The sequence below is a fragment of the Arachis stenosperma genome, chromosome 6 (genome assembly GCF_014773155.1).
Source record: "Arachis stenosperma cultivar V10309 chromosome 6, arast.V10309.gnm1.PFL2, whole genome shotgun sequence".
NCBI classification, from domain to species: domain Eukaryota; kingdom Viridiplantae; phylum Streptophyta; class Magnoliopsida; order Fabales; family Fabaceae; genus Arachis; species Arachis stenosperma.
In genome coordinates, this window is record NC_080382.1 from 117,003,008 (window position 1) to 117,015,261 (window position 12,254).

Consider the following 12,254-nt stretch of genomic DNA (forward strand, 5'->3'; position numbering starts at 1 on the left):
ATTGGATTGGATCAGATCAGATTTTTTAAAAGAAATCATTCAATCCAAACGCATCACAAATAAAATTAGTGTTCGAATCGAATTAATTTTTGACTCAAAACCTATTCAAACTGCACCGTAAACACCCGTTTATATAATAGCTTTTTTTGTCGTTATTGTGAGCTTGGCCTTTGGCCTTTGGCCTTTGACGTGTGTTTAGATCTTATTAATATTAATATAATTGTATTATTGTACTATTTAATAATATATTATTATTATTATTATTATTATTATTATTATTAATAAGTAGTTAAGTATTAATTTGTTTATTAATTTATTTTTTATATATTAGATAATTATAATAATAAAAGTGAGGTTAGTCAAAATAATAAATTTTTAATATTTTAACCAAAATATTTATCTAATATTCAATCTAAAGGTTTTGGGTTACAGTATTAGAATTAGTAAAATTAATAAAATATAATATTTACAAATTATATCTACCTTGTATAATCTAGTATTCTAGAATATGGGAAAGAGTTGGTATACATTTTTTTTTTTCCAAAAATGCCTTTTATGTTATATAATCTTAAAAAATATTTTTTAATTTCAAAAATTAAATCTATGAGCTTTTGATATTAGTGTCACATAATATTTTCACTAAACTCAAATAGGTAAATTAATTATTTAAATAGGTAAAGTAATGAGCACGTTAGTGGTTATTAATTAATGATTTAATACAGTAGTATTGTATAAATACATCCATATGGGAGAAGATTGGTGCAAAAAAAATTTTAATAGACAGTAACGTATCTATTAATTTATTTTTATATTTGTTAAATGTATATAAAAATAATAAAAAATTTAATCGTGATAATAAATAACTTATAACTTAATTAATAGATTTTGAGTTAAACTCTAAGAAATAACGATTTTTATCTATAATGAAAAAAAAAAAAGAATGTTTAAAAAAAATGACGTTCCAACTTCCAACCCATCCAATGTCTCTTCCCATATCATTTTTTTATACAATATAATATTTTTTTGGTGTGATTATACAATATAATAATATAGTACATAACTACAGGTATAGAAATTATTGAAATATTTGCAAGTAGTTGGGTCGGGTGGAGACTGAAGAAGATAGGAGGTCGCTTCCAGTTCCAGCTTTCACTTGCCGTGCCGGAATCCATGCGTCGCCGCATTCCTCCATTCCTCGGTCAAACCACGTGCCCCTTCTACCTCAATCCAATCCTTACTCACATACATTATTCTCTTCTTTTTCTCTTCTTCTTCTTCTTCTTCTTCTTCTTCTATATATATACATATGAATGATGATGAATAGTGTAATTAAAAAACTAAACATCTTTCTATTTCTATCTAGTGCTGCTCTTCACATTGCTTTCCGTATTTCGTTGACGGTTAACGCCTCATTCAATGCACACTGTCACATTTGAATAATCAACCTTCACTTTCGCATACCAATTCCAAGGTAACTCTGATTTTTGAAGGTGTTACTGTTGGCTTTGTCAATTTTTGAAGTTATGAATTTGAAAAGCATGCGTTTTCTGTGGTAATATATTTTGGATAACGGTTAGTTCACAAATGTGTAACTGTGATCGATCTTCTTCGAAACTATTATAGTATTGCTTGTATATTTGCATGTGAGTTTTTGGTAGGATTGGAAACCATGAATGTGTTTCTTCATGACAATTTTAAGCTTTTTGAGAGAGATGCTGCATAGATAGAATTGAAGTTTCTATGTCAAAAGGTTTAGAATCGTATCGTTTGCTCCATTCTTCAAAATATGAATGTTGACTTTTAGGATAATGTAGAGTGGGCTTGTACATTCTCCACAGCTTAAGCAGTTGGAAAGCTTCATGCCGAAAAGAGGGCTTTTGGGAAAGAAGGCTTGTTTAGAATTATATTATATCATGAATTATTTTTCCACATGGTTTGAGCTAAAGTTGTTCCTGTGAAATCACATGAATGAATTTTTGTCCTAAATCTTGATGGTTCTAAGTGAATGAATTGCTCAAGTTTCCAACTGCACTTTGCCAGCTTCAATGAGCAATCAACATTATGTTCCATTTTAGTTTTCTTTTGCACCATCTTTTAATTGATCCATCTCTACTAGTCCTAGAAGCTGTGCATTCTTTTATACATTGAGAGGGGTTTGTTCTTGTTTGAGATTCAATGTGTTGAATCTGAGGCATATGCACACAATTGACATATTTTTTTATGTACTTGGAATTAATCGAAATCCTCTTGAACTTGTTGCAGTATTCAGGTGGTTGCACGAAATGGCTAAAATCCGCATCGCCATCATCTTATTGGGGCTCTGCCTAGTATGCAATTCGGCAGGTTTGGCAGAGGCAGAGTACATGAAGTACAAGGACCCCAAACTGTCAATCGATGCAAGGGTTGAGGATCTTATTAGCCGGATGACTCTTGAGGAGAAAATTGGCCAGATGTTGCAAGTCGAACGCAAGTATGTGTCTGCTGATGACATCAAGAAGTATTCTATTGGTATGTACCAGGCCTTTCTTTTCCCCTTTGTTGAAATTCATGGTATGAGAAAAAGAGAAGGAAATAGTAAGAAATAAATGGGAGAAAACTAGAAATGAATTTTACTAATTCCAAAATATCTAACACTATAATCTCTCGAATACAGTAGTCATTAGTGACAAAAAATGATGTTTTCTTTGGAGTAGGGAGTGTCATGAGCGAGGCAGGGAGTATTCCAGGTCCATCTCGATTGGCTTCTGCGCAAACCTGGATTGACATGGTGAATGAATTTCAGAAGGGTGCTGTATCGAGCCGGCTTGGAATTCCAATGTTTTATGGCATTGATGCCGTTCATGGCCACAGCACTGTTTATAAAGCAACTTTTTTCCCTCACAATATTGGCCTTGGAGCTACCAGGTAATTTATATTTGTAATACTCCATAAATATGCTCTGTTAAATTATAATCACAAGCATTCCCAATTGTTTATTTGGAATATGATGATGAATTAATTTGCACTCAAGTACAGATGAAAATGGTTATCCAAAATTTTGAGGCATGTCACAGATACAATTTGGCTTATATTCACACCATATGTCTTATGTTTGGGATTTTCTTTGGAATAAAGTTTTCTAACTTTCAGTGTATTCCATGGCATTATTGTTTTAAATTAACATAATCAATTACATGATTTTTGCTGATCAGAGATCCTGAACTTGTTAAGAGAATTGGAGCTGCCACTGCCCTTGAAGTTAGAGCAACAGGAATTCAATATACCTATGCACCTTGTATAGCAGTAAGTAACTACTTCAACCAACTTCCTTGTGCTCTAAGCATGTAGAGAATTTTCAATACTTACTCATTAATCTTTATAGGTATGTAGAGATCCAAGATGGGGTCGGTGTTACGAAAGCTACGGCGAAGATCCTGCACTAGTTCAGTCAATGACTGAAATAATACCAGGATTGCAAGGAGACATTCCTGCTGATTTACCAAACGGTGTCCCTTTTATGGCTGGAAAGTAAGAATTTCAATCACAAAAGAATTTATCAATGTTAAGATCATTGTTGCATTATTGTTTGGTTCTTACCTTTGTTTTTGCATATTACTTCAGTTGACTCCTATGCTTATTTGACAGTACAAGTAGTAAAGTGTTCGATTCATTTAGCCATAGGTTTTCCATGAAGTAACATGCACAATTGCACATTACCAGTCTTGGGTTAATTTATTAAATAGGTATTACTAAGCTTCGGAACAAAAATACATGTACTTGAGTGTCCTCATTTCTCGCCCTCTGAATTTTCACATTTTTGTTTACTATGAGATGAAGGAATTTGTTTTAGTTCAATATGCTGCATATGATTTTGTTTAATATTAATTTTGCTATGCTATTGATTTTAGTTCTGTTAGTATTAAGTGTCTGAAATTCTTATATACTGTGTTGGACAGTGAAAAGGTCATAGGTTCTGCTAAGCACTATGTGGGTGATGGTGGAACAATCAATGGGATTGATGAGTACAACACTGTCATAGATAGAGAGGGATTGTTGAGAATTCACATGCCGGGTTATTTTGCCGCAATTAGCAAGGGAGTTGCAACGATTATGGTCTCTTACTCCAGTTGGAATGGAGTAAAAATGCATGCTAATCGTGAACTTATTACCGGATTCCTCAAGAATGTCCTCCATTTCAAGGTAAAAATAGTTGGCCTTGAAACACTAATTGTCAGGCATACAGAATTCTTAAACAGCACCTCATTTTTTCTTACTGGATTATGCCAGGGCGTGGTTATTTCAGATTTTGAGGGTATTGATAGGATCACCACTCCACCTCATGCAAATTTCACATATTCAGTTGAAGCTGGAGTTTCTGCTGGCATTGACATGGTATGCATACCAAAATTATGTTGTTATGTATGCCTATATGGATGATGCTTTTGAAATTACATCGGTTTAGGAATTCATTAACACACTTTGATTGATCTGCAGTTCATGGTTCCTCAATTCTACAAAGAATTCATAGATGATCTAACGAAATTGGTGACAAAGAAGTTCATTCCTATGAGTCGAATCGATGATGCAGCAAAGAGAATTTTGTGGGTTAAGTTCATGATGGGCCTATTTGAGAACCCTTTTGCTGATTACAGTTTGGTTAGATATCTGGGAATACAGGTCAGCAGTTCTGATATTTTATCTTGTGTATGTCGTTTAAATTCCCTAATAAGTTTCAAAATAAGAAATAATAAGGATTGCCTTGTATCTTATCCAAGTTCACCAAAATCCTGAACAGGAGCATAGAGAATTGGCTAGGGAAGCTGTGAGGAAATCACTGGTCCTTCTTAAAAATGGCGAATCTGCTGAGAAGCCTCTATTGCCTCTTCGTCGGAAGGCTTCAAAAATACTTGTAGCCGGAAGCCATGCAGATAATCTAGGATATCAGTGTGGCGGCTGGACTATTGAATGGCAAGGAGTCAGTGGCAATGATATTCTCAAAGGTAAAATTATTATTATTATTTAATTGTACTTCTTTCAATTGTCATTCAAATATTGCAACTCTTCTTATTCTTGTGATGTTTGTATGATTAGGGACTACAATTCTCAATGCTATAAGAAACACTGTTGATCCAAAGACCATAGTGACCTACAAGGAGAATCCTGATGCCAAATTTGTCAAGTCCAATGGATTTTCTTATGCCATAGTTGTAGTAGGAGAGCATCCCTATGCTGAAATGCATGGTGATAACAAGAACTTGACCATCCCGGACCCTGGCCCCGAGACCATAACAAATGTATGTGGAGCCATAAAATGTGTGGTGGTTGTTATTTCCGGCCGCCCTGTAGTTATTGAACCATATCTTCATATAATAGACGCGCTTGTGGCTGCTTGGCTTCCGGGAAGTGAAGGCCAGGGTGTAGCTGATGTCCTATATGGCGACTACGGTTTCACCGGAAAGCTTCCAAGGACATGGTTCAAAACTGTTGATCAATTACCAATGAATGTTGGAGATCCTCATTATGATCCCCTTTTCCCATTTGGGTTTGGCCTTTCTACTGAACCTATTAAGGCCATTTACTCAGCATAGAAATTTCATTTCTCTGAGATAACGTTAAGCAAAAGCAACTATAGGTAAAGTTGATTCTCAGGTTTATTTCTTTTCTCAATTTCCAATTTTATTTTGTCCAGGTATTTCTTTTATTCTTTTTGGGATTAGATACCGATTTCATCGTGTGTTTAGTTTCCATTAGAGAGTCTATGGCAAGATATATTAAAAAAAGGTACAAATTGTATGATAATAGGATCACCATTATGCATGGAATTATCTATTTTTTGCTAAAAACATGAAGAATCTGAATCTTCTAAAGAATTATAAAGAGTATGCAGTTTCTGAGAGAAAAAGAAAAAAAAAAGTTCTATAATTTTTCGCACTAGATACTTACTTGCCTTTTGTTTCTGACTCTCTCTCTCTCATACAGATAGGAAATGCAATGCAGAGAATCCATTTACATAGCAAGAGAGGTTCTTGATCCGTTGTGAACCTTCAGATTGTTAAAGTCGAGAATAAAGAAATGCTGTTTTATTTGTATAGCTCAGGTTAAGTCATATAGGTGTCGTTTGGGCTTGGAGCTTATTTATATGCTCACTTATGGTCCCCATGTACCAATAGCTCTTGTCTTTTTCTTCTTTCTTTCTTTCTTTCTCATTTATCTATAGATAAAGAAATGTATAAATAGATGCAGTGCAAGTATAGATAGTTAATATAAAATGTCTGTGAATAAAATGTAAATAAAAGATTGAAGAACTGTTTGAATTACTCTTTAAGGATTGTGTCTAACATTTTATTTTTGGTTTTCCATGTGGTGAAGTTATGATTATAGTGGCTTCGGCAATTAAAAAGTGTTGCTAAAATTAAATAGGTATTGCTGAGCTTCAGAACAAAAATACATGCACTTGACCGTCCTCGTTTCTCGCCCTCCCAATTTTCACATTTTTGTTTACTGTGGAACGAAGGAATTTGTTTTAGTTCAATATGCTGCATATGATTTGGGTTCATATTATTTTTGTTATGCGATTGATTTTGGTTCACTTAGTATTAAGTTTCTGAAACACTGATATACTGTGTTGGAGATGGTGGTGGTGGGCTGGTGGCAGCGGTGGCCATGGTTGTACTTAGGGATAAGAATTGGATGAGTAAAGAACTAAAGATTTAGGTGGTGGACTGGTAGTAAAGAGTTGAGGATTAGAGCGGCAGTAGGGACTAGGGAAGGTAAAAGGTTGGGAATTGAGAATGAAGTAGCTTAGGATAAGAGATAAGATCCAAAGGGTAAAGTAAAAAATTTAAGATATTTTTTTTAAGAATTCGAATAGCTCTGTCAATTCAAATTTATTTTTCATGTGTAAATCAGTTTTTGTTGCGATAAGAATGCTTTATCACATCTTATGTGGATGTCCATTCTCAAGAATGATTGTATTTAATATAGTTTGCAAAAGTAAAGTCTTGTACATGTATAAATAGGAGCATAAGTTGAGGCTTTTTACACACAGTAACAATAAACATTCTCTTCTTTCTTTCTACACTATTAATATCTCTCTCTTTATATTTCTTTATTTTATATTTGTTACATCTTCCTTATTTATTTATTTAGTTATTTTATAACACGTTATCAGCACGAAGTTCTAACGAAATTTTAGGAAGACTTCAGATAGCAAATTTTTATTATGTCGAAACTCTTTCATCTTGAATATAATGCTTTTGATATATCTGGAAATAATTATTTATCATGGATATTATATGCTAAAATCCATCTTGATTCAATGGATCTTGAAGATACCATTAAGGCTAAAAATAAAATATCCCAGAAGGATAAAGCCAAAGCTATGATTTTCCTTCATCGTCATCTTGACGTATGATTGAAAAATGAATATCTCGCATTAAAATATCTTGCAGATCTGTGGAAAGACCTTGAAGAAAGGTACAATCATCAAAAGACGGTGATACCTCCTCAAGCCTGATATGTTAGAGAAAATTTTCTCGACCTTCCATGCCTCGAATGTGCTCCTGCAGTAGCAATCGAGAAAAAGAATTTAAAAAATATTTTGAGCTAATTTCTTGCTTTGTTGTTGCTGAACGCAACAATGAGTTGCTCTTAAGAAATCATGAAGCACGCCCAGATCGCACCGCCCCATTTCCTGAAGCAAATGTGGCAAATTATAACCTCAGAAGAGGTAAATGGCAAGATTTTGATAACAAGAAAAATTTTGGAAGGAAAAGAAATTATGTTCTCAAGAAAGGATCTCACCAGAAGTGGGATAAAGAAAGAAACAGTGGGCAAAGTAAATCAATTGAGGATAAATACTTCCGTTGTGGTGGAAAGGGACATTGGTCACGTACCTGTCGTACCCCAAGGCACCTAATTGATCTTTATCAAGCATCCTTGAAAAAGGATGACAAAGGAAAGAAAACAAATTTTGCTTCAAATGATGAAAATTTCACCACTCATTATGATGTATCTAATTTCTTTAAGGATTCTGAAGGAAATATTGGCTATTTGATCAATGATGGAATAGTATGATATGTGTATGTGTTTATTAAGTATTCATGTGAATAATTTTATTGTGCATGTACTTCTACTCATTTTATTATTATTATCATTTGTCTTTGAAGAAAAATGGTAAAGACATATTCTGAAGATATTTGCCTTGCGGATAGTGCAAGTTCGCACACTATTCTTAAAAGTGATATATATTTTACCCATCTTGTGCCAAAAGAAGAATATGTTAATACTATTATTGGCTCAGGCAATGTGATAAAAGGCTTCGGAAGAGCTATAATTTTGTTTCCTGGAGGAACAAAATTTATAATAAATAATGCACTATTACCTACCAAGTTTCCGAGGAACTTGTTGAGTTTCAAAGATATTCGCCGAAATGGATATCATATTGAAACAACGAATGAGGAAAATCATGAGTATTTATGTATTACAACTCATGATTTAAATAAAAAAGGTTATATTAGAAAAGTTACCATCACTTTTATCTGGGTTGTATTATACCAAGATTAGTGCAATTGAATCACATGTCATTGTAAACCAGAAGTTTACTAGCCCAAATGAATTCATAACTTGGCATGATAGATTGGGTCATCCGGAAACAACCATGATGAGAAAAATTATTGAAAACTCCCATGGACATTCACTAAAGAACCAGAAGATTCTTAAATCTAGTGAATTTTGTTGTGCTTCATGTTCTCGAGGGAAGTTAATTTTAAGGCCATCACCAGTAAAGATTGGATTTGAGTCCCCTGAATTCTTAGAAAGGATTCAAGATGATATATGTGGATCTTTTAGATATTTTATGGTCCTAATAGATGCATCTTCGAGATGGTCACATGTGTGCTTATTATCTTTTCGCAACCTGGCGTTTGCGAGATTACTAGCTCAAATTATTCGATTAAAAGCACAATTTTCAGAAAATCCAATCAAAGCAATTCGTCTTGATAATGCTGGTGAATTTACTTTCAAAGTTTTTTATGCTTATTGTATGGCTAATGGAATAAGTGTTGAACATCCAGTAGCTTATGTTCACACACAAAATGAGTTAGCAGAATCACTTATTAAACGCCTCCAATTAATTGCTAGACCCTTACTTATGAGAACAAATCTCCCAACCTCGGTTTGGGGGCATGCTATTTTACTTGCCACAGCACTTATTCGTTTGAGGCCAACGAGTTACCATCAATTCTCTCCTATGCAATTAGCTTTTGGCCAGCAGCCAAATATTTCCCATTTAAGAATATTTGGATGTGTGATATATGTTCCCATTGCACCACCTAATCGCACCAAAATGGAACCTCAAAGAAAATTGGGGATATATGTTGGATATGATTCTCCCTCTATAGTGAGGTATCTTGAGATACAAACTGGAGATGTATTTAAAGCCCGGTTTGCGGATTGTCATTTTGATGAATCAAAATTTCCAACATTAGAGTGAGAGAATAAGCTTCCTGAAAAGGAACTTAATTGGAATGCATCATCGTTGATGCATTTAGATCCTCGATCAGGGCAATGTGAACTATAAGTTCAAAAGATTATACATTTGCAAATAATAGCAAATGAATTGCCTGATGCATTTTCCGATACAAAAAGGATACCAAATCTTATATACCAGCGAAAAATGCCCCAATTCGAATTGATATTCCAGTCAGACAAATAGCCACTGAAGAAAATTCACGCCAGAAGCGTGGCAGGCTTGTTGGTTCCAAAGATAAAAATCTTCAAAAGCGAAAAAAGGTAAATACTATTCCTGTTGAAAAAAGACATAGTAGAGACACTTGCAGTTGTCTAAAATTCTGATATAGTTTTAATGCCAGAAGACGTTCAGGTACCTGAAAATTGTGAAAATGACGAGATCTTGATAAATTATATCTTTACAGGAAAGAAATGGCACCGAAATAAGACAATTGTTAATGAAATATTTGCATATAATGTGGCATTAAATATCATGCATGAAAGTAAGGATCTTGAGCCAAGATCAGTCGAAGAATGTCGACAAATGAATGATTGGCCAAAATAGAAAGAAGCCATGAAGGCTGAGTTAGACTCACTTGCGAAACGTGAAGTCTTTGGACCTATAGTTCGTACACCAGAAGATGTAAAACCTATTTGATACCAGTGGGTATTTGTGAGAAAACAAAATGAGAAAAATGAAGTTGTGCGCTATAAAGCCCGACTTGTGGCACAAGGTTTTTCACAAAGGCCCGGTATAGATTATGAAGAAACGTATTTCCCTATAGTGGATGCGATAACATTGCGTTATTTGGTCTGTTTATCTGCATATCATAAACTGCATATGCATTTAATGGATGTGGTAACAGCCTATTTGTACAGCTCATTAGATCGTGATATCTATATAAAAGTCCCTGAAGGATTAAAGATATCTAAACCATCCAATGAGTATTCGCAAGGGTTATACTCAATCAAATTGCAAAGATCTTTATATGGTCTGAAACAATCTGGACGAATGTAGTATAATCGTCTTACTGAGTATCTGGCCAAAAATGGATTCAAGAATGATGATATCTGTCCATGCGTTTTCATAAAGAAATCTGCATCTGGATTCATCATAATTGCTGTGTACGTTGATGATTTAAATATCATTAGAACTCTTGAAGAGATTCCAACAATTATAAAAACTCTAAAAGAAGAGTTTGAGATGAAAGATCTTGGAAGAACTAAATTTTGTCTCGGCCTGTAGATCGAGCATATAAAAAATGGGATCTTTATTCATCAAACAACATACACAGATAAGATCTTGAAAAGATTTTATATGGATAAGTCACATCCTTTGAGTACCCAAATGATCGTAAGATCTTTGGATGTGGAAAAGAATCAATTTCGTCCTAAGGAAGAGAATGAAGATATCCTTGGTTCTGAAGTACCATATCTTAGTGCTATTGGCGCACTAATGTATCTTGCTAATAATACACGACCTGATATATCATTTGCTGTGAATTTACTAGCAAGATATAGTTCTTCTCCAACCAGAAGACATTGGAGTGGAATCAAACAGATCTTTCAATATCTTCATGAAACAGTTGATATGGGATTGTTTTATCCCTATGGATCCAAGTCACAATTAGTTGGCTATGCAGATGCTGGATATTTGTCTGATCCACATAAAGGGAGATCTCAAACAGGATACCTATTCACATATGGTGGTATAGTTATATCATGGAGGTCCACGAAACAAACAATTGCAGCAACATCCTCTAATCATGCCGAAATACTAGCGATACATGAAGCTAGTCATGAGTGTTTTTGGCTGAGGAGTGTGATCCAATATATTCTGTCATCATGTGGACTGGTTGATCAGAAGATAGCTCCAATTGTCCTGTTTGAAGATAATACAGCATGCATTGCTCAACTTAAAGGCGGATACATTAAAGGTGATAGAACAAAGCATATTTCTCCCAAATTCTTCTTCACTCATGATCTTCAAAATCAAGGGACAATTGATGTTCAACAGATCCGCTCAAGTGATAATCTGGCAGATTTATTCACAAAGTCACTCCCAAAATCTTCTTTTGAAAGATTGGTACATCAGATTGGGATGCGCCGATTTCGAGATATAAAATAATATCGGCAAGAGGGGGAGACTGTACTCTTTTTTTCTTGGTAAGGTTTTTTTCCATTGGGTTTTTCTTGATAATGTTTTTAATAAGGCAGTCCCCATCACAAAGGATATTGTACTCTTTTTCCTTCACTAAAGTTTTTCCCATTGGATTTTCTTTAGTAAGATTTTAATGAGGCAATAATCCTAAATAGCCATCCAAGGAGAAGAGTTGTGATAAGAATGCTTTGTCACATCTTATGTGGATGCCCATTCTCAAGGATGATTGTATTTAATATAGTTTGAAAAAGTAAAGCCTTGAACATGTCTAAATAGGAGCATAGACTAAGATTTTTTACACACAGCAACAATAAACATTCTCTCATTTCTTTCTACACTATTAATATTTCTCTCTTTATATTTCTTTATTTTATATTTGTTACATCTTCCTTATTTATTTATTTAGTTATTTTATAACAGTTTTCTTATTTTCTTTTTTAATTTGTCAATATTATGAATATTTATATGTAAAAATAATAATTTTATTTATATAAAAAGCATAAAAAATTGACAAGAATGGTGAAAATTCATATGTATATACAGAGAAAAGTATCGGTTTTATCTCTAACGTTTGGGGTAAGTTCTATTTATGCCTCTAACGTTT

General features: G+C 33.9%; 1 protein-coding gene across 3 annotated transcripts; it reads left to right on the forward strand.

Annotated features, from left to right (window-relative positions):
• Window positions 1–1,092: 1,092 nt before the first annotated feature.
• LOC130932426 (uncharacterized) lies at window positions 1,093–6,301 on the forward strand. Of its 3 annotated transcripts, none has more exons than XM_057861750.1 (12): window positions 1,093–1,208; window positions 1,364–1,471; window positions 2,263–2,508; window positions 2,694–2,904; window positions 3,192–3,282; window positions 3,362–3,507; window positions 3,936–4,179; window positions 4,267–4,371; window positions 4,474–4,656; window positions 4,775–4,979; window positions 5,071–5,611; window positions 5,959–6,301. In XM_057861750.1, exons 3-11 carry the CDS (start codon window positions 2,283–2,285, stop codon window positions 5,565–5,567), a joined length of 1,908 nt encoding a protein of 635 aa, XP_057717733.1. In that variant the 5' UTR covers window positions 1,093–1,208; window positions 1,364–1,471; window positions 2,263–2,282; the 3' UTR covers window positions 5,568–5,611; window positions 5,959–6,301. The 3 variants fall into 3 exon arrangements, with proteins under 3 accessions (XP_057717733.1, XP_057717732.1, XP_057717734.1); XM_057861751.1 differs by having other exon boundaries at window positions 1,094–1,198; XM_057861749.1 differs by having other exon boundaries at window positions 1,093–1,471.
• The last annotated feature ends 5,953 nt before the right edge of the window (window positions 6,302–12,254 follow it).